Source organism: Penaeus vannamei, chromosome 15 (assembly GCF_042767895.1).
Source record: "Penaeus vannamei isolate JL-2024 chromosome 15, ASM4276789v1, whole genome shotgun sequence".
NCBI lineage: Eukaryota > Metazoa > Arthropoda > Malacostraca > Decapoda > Penaeidae > Penaeus > Penaeus vannamei.
Genome location: NC_091563.1, coordinates 2364006 through 2366505, shown reverse-complemented (window position 1 = coordinate 2366505; position 2500 = coordinate 2364006). Strand labels below are relative to the sequence as shown.

The following is a 2500-nucleotide window of genomic DNA, read 5'->3' as shown; positions in this document are numbered from 1 at the left end:
ACAGAATAGCTACCATCCTTACCCTGAGTTGATAATTAAGGAATTATCACTTTCAATCCTTTTTTGCAACCATTTCACAGATAACAATTTAAAAAATATCATAAAGAGGCATCATCCAATTTCCCTTCAAGCTGTTATTATACACTGCACATTTTGTATGACTTCTGCATTTAACTGGATTATTCCACAAGCAAAAATGGCACACTACCTTCAAGTAACATCTCTAAATAAGACATTAGAGTCACCATTACTATTTTCCTCAAAAACTGGGGCTGTTTTTATAGTTCCATCATATACATTACACTTCGGTACTTCCTTAGTTTCTTTATTTGCAGTGACAGTAACCTCGGCATAGCAATCACTGGTTATGTCCTTCTCACATCCGACTTCACACTTCTCATGTTCGCTTATCTCGTCACCACCCCCCTCATCGTGAACATTTTCGGAGCTTAAGTCACTGTAACCTAGAATGGGGTATTTAGGATCATATTTGAGCTTTCCGGGAATAGCTGCCACCTGGTACCATTCTTGTGCTGCCTGTTCTGTAACTTTGCTCTCCTGTACCTCTCTCTGAACCTCTTGGGAGACGCTCTCCGTCAGCATCCTCGTCATGCTCAGCAAATCCCCTTCCCTCGTCCGGTATACGCCTATGAAATCCTGTTGGGAAAAGGAGCATCGTCAAATCAACTCGCCTCAGAAGAAGACGTCCTACTGTAGTTTGTTTGTCACGATATTGCATCTTTGGCTCTCAGTCCAGCACAGTTTATATCAGGTGTGGAACCAAGGAACAAACCTACCTAGAAGGGCTAGTCCAGTACCACCTGCTGTTTAATGGCTCTGAGGTGAGTTCTTATCTCACATTGAGGATGAAGGACACACAAGTTTGTTAATAAAGAAAATTTACTCTTCTTATATATATTTATATATAGTGACGATACAAAATTTTTCCTTAAAGTAAAGGCACTCAAAGTCATGTCTGAATAATTAAAAAAAGAAAAAAAAAAATTACAAGAAAAGATCATCAGATGGAGGCACTGGACTAGTTTACAAATGCATATTTCAACACAAAAATGTACAGAAAACAAAGAAAAAATGTATCCTTTTCATAAAAATGATATAATGTCACATGTTAAAACAAATATTCTCAAATTCACGTTCAGAAGTTTAGGTTAGGAGGCTCTCGTCTACGAACTTAAACACACACATCATACCTTATTTCTTTTATTTGGGAGCATTAAAACACAACAGTAAACATACTCTTGGATAAAGATTCTTTTTATTTTTTCTTGCTCTTTGGATTTAGGAAATATATCAAACAAGCAGATTCAAGAACATGAAGGAATGAAGTACAAACTCCTTTTGAAATGCTTGTTCACACTCCATAGAAACAAATTCTCACTGAAGTCATATATATTGGAGAAATAATAAGTAGATGTTTATCTTGTCCATTTTCATATACCAGAAAGAGGCAGGACACAATAAAATATATTCATGATTACAGTTCAGAGAATTACGTACCTTTCTGAAATTTAAGGTAACAAACAATGGATATGTATAATATATATTCAAAGCAAAGACCTGGATTAAATACTATCAACAAATACACGTACTGAAGGAACAACTTTTCCCCCTGTAAATTTGTTTTCATAATGAAATTAACCAACTCTACTTTGCCTTAAAAATTATATTCTAATTGTTTTGATCAGATATAACATATATGTGTCAAAAAGGACTTTCTCTTCTCAGATTCTAGTTTCCCTCTGAATTCCACCTTTTTTTTCTTTTATTCCTTTATCATTTTCAATTACTTCGTTATTTTTACTTATAAAACTACGACTTTAAATTTCATGCATTCATTGAGCCAACAATAAAACACTGTAAGCATGCAGATTTCCTTTTAAAATGAGGATGAGAAAAACTCCATGCTAAAAATCCAAAACAAAATAGTAATTAAAAATAAAAGGTGATTCAAATGTCAGCAAACACTTAAGGCTTCATCTTCTTTAGCATAAACCAATATCATAGTATTTGGAGACAATTAAGAGAAATATGTAGAAAATATCTAGTTAGGTCAAGACACACTGAATTAAACCCCATTCTCATTTGTCTTTTCCTTTTACTTCACCATTTGTAAAACAATATATATATATAAATCTTCCTTCCGTATATCAAATATAAACCACTAAGTTACTCTAATAAGCTTTTGATCCTGACTACGTTTGTGGTAGGTCACCTGAAGATCAACATTGAAGAGTTGGCTCCAGGGAGTTCGGATGGCCTGGATGATGTGGCAGGCAGCAACCGAGGACGTGACGTGAAGCATCCATGACGATTCGGCTCCCGTCACTTCGTCCAAGAACTGGAGGGCAATATGGCTATCACTGTGCACCTCCTACAAAATTTGGACGAAAAAAGAAATTAAAAAAGAAAGAAAGAAAACAAGTTCTGTGAGGTACACACCCACAATGAAGGGATGCCATATTGTAAAAGGGGGAGCTGT

The 2500-nt window shown here is 35.4% G+C and overlaps 1 protein-coding gene across 4 annotated transcripts in view; it reads right to left on the bottom strand.

Moving 5' to 3' along the window:
- Positions 1–92: 92 nt before the first annotated feature.
- LOC113823325 (serine/threonine-protein kinase 11-interacting protein) overlaps positions 93–2500 on the bottom strand; it is a 22673-nt gene continuing 20265 nt past the window's right edge. The window contains exons 25-26 of one of the 4 annotated variants that reach the window (XM_070130278.1): positions 2234–2392; positions 93–657 (exon numbers count right to left, since the gene is read on the bottom strand). In XM_070130278.1, coding sequence (XP_069986379.1) covers positions 211–657; positions 2234–2392 — 606 coding nt within the window. In that variant the 3' untranslated portion in view covers positions 93–210. Of the gene's footprint in view, positions 658–882; positions 2393–2500 lie in introns of those variants that run through there. The other 3 variants (XM_070130276.1, XM_070130277.1, XM_070130280.1) reach the window with 3 other exon arrangements.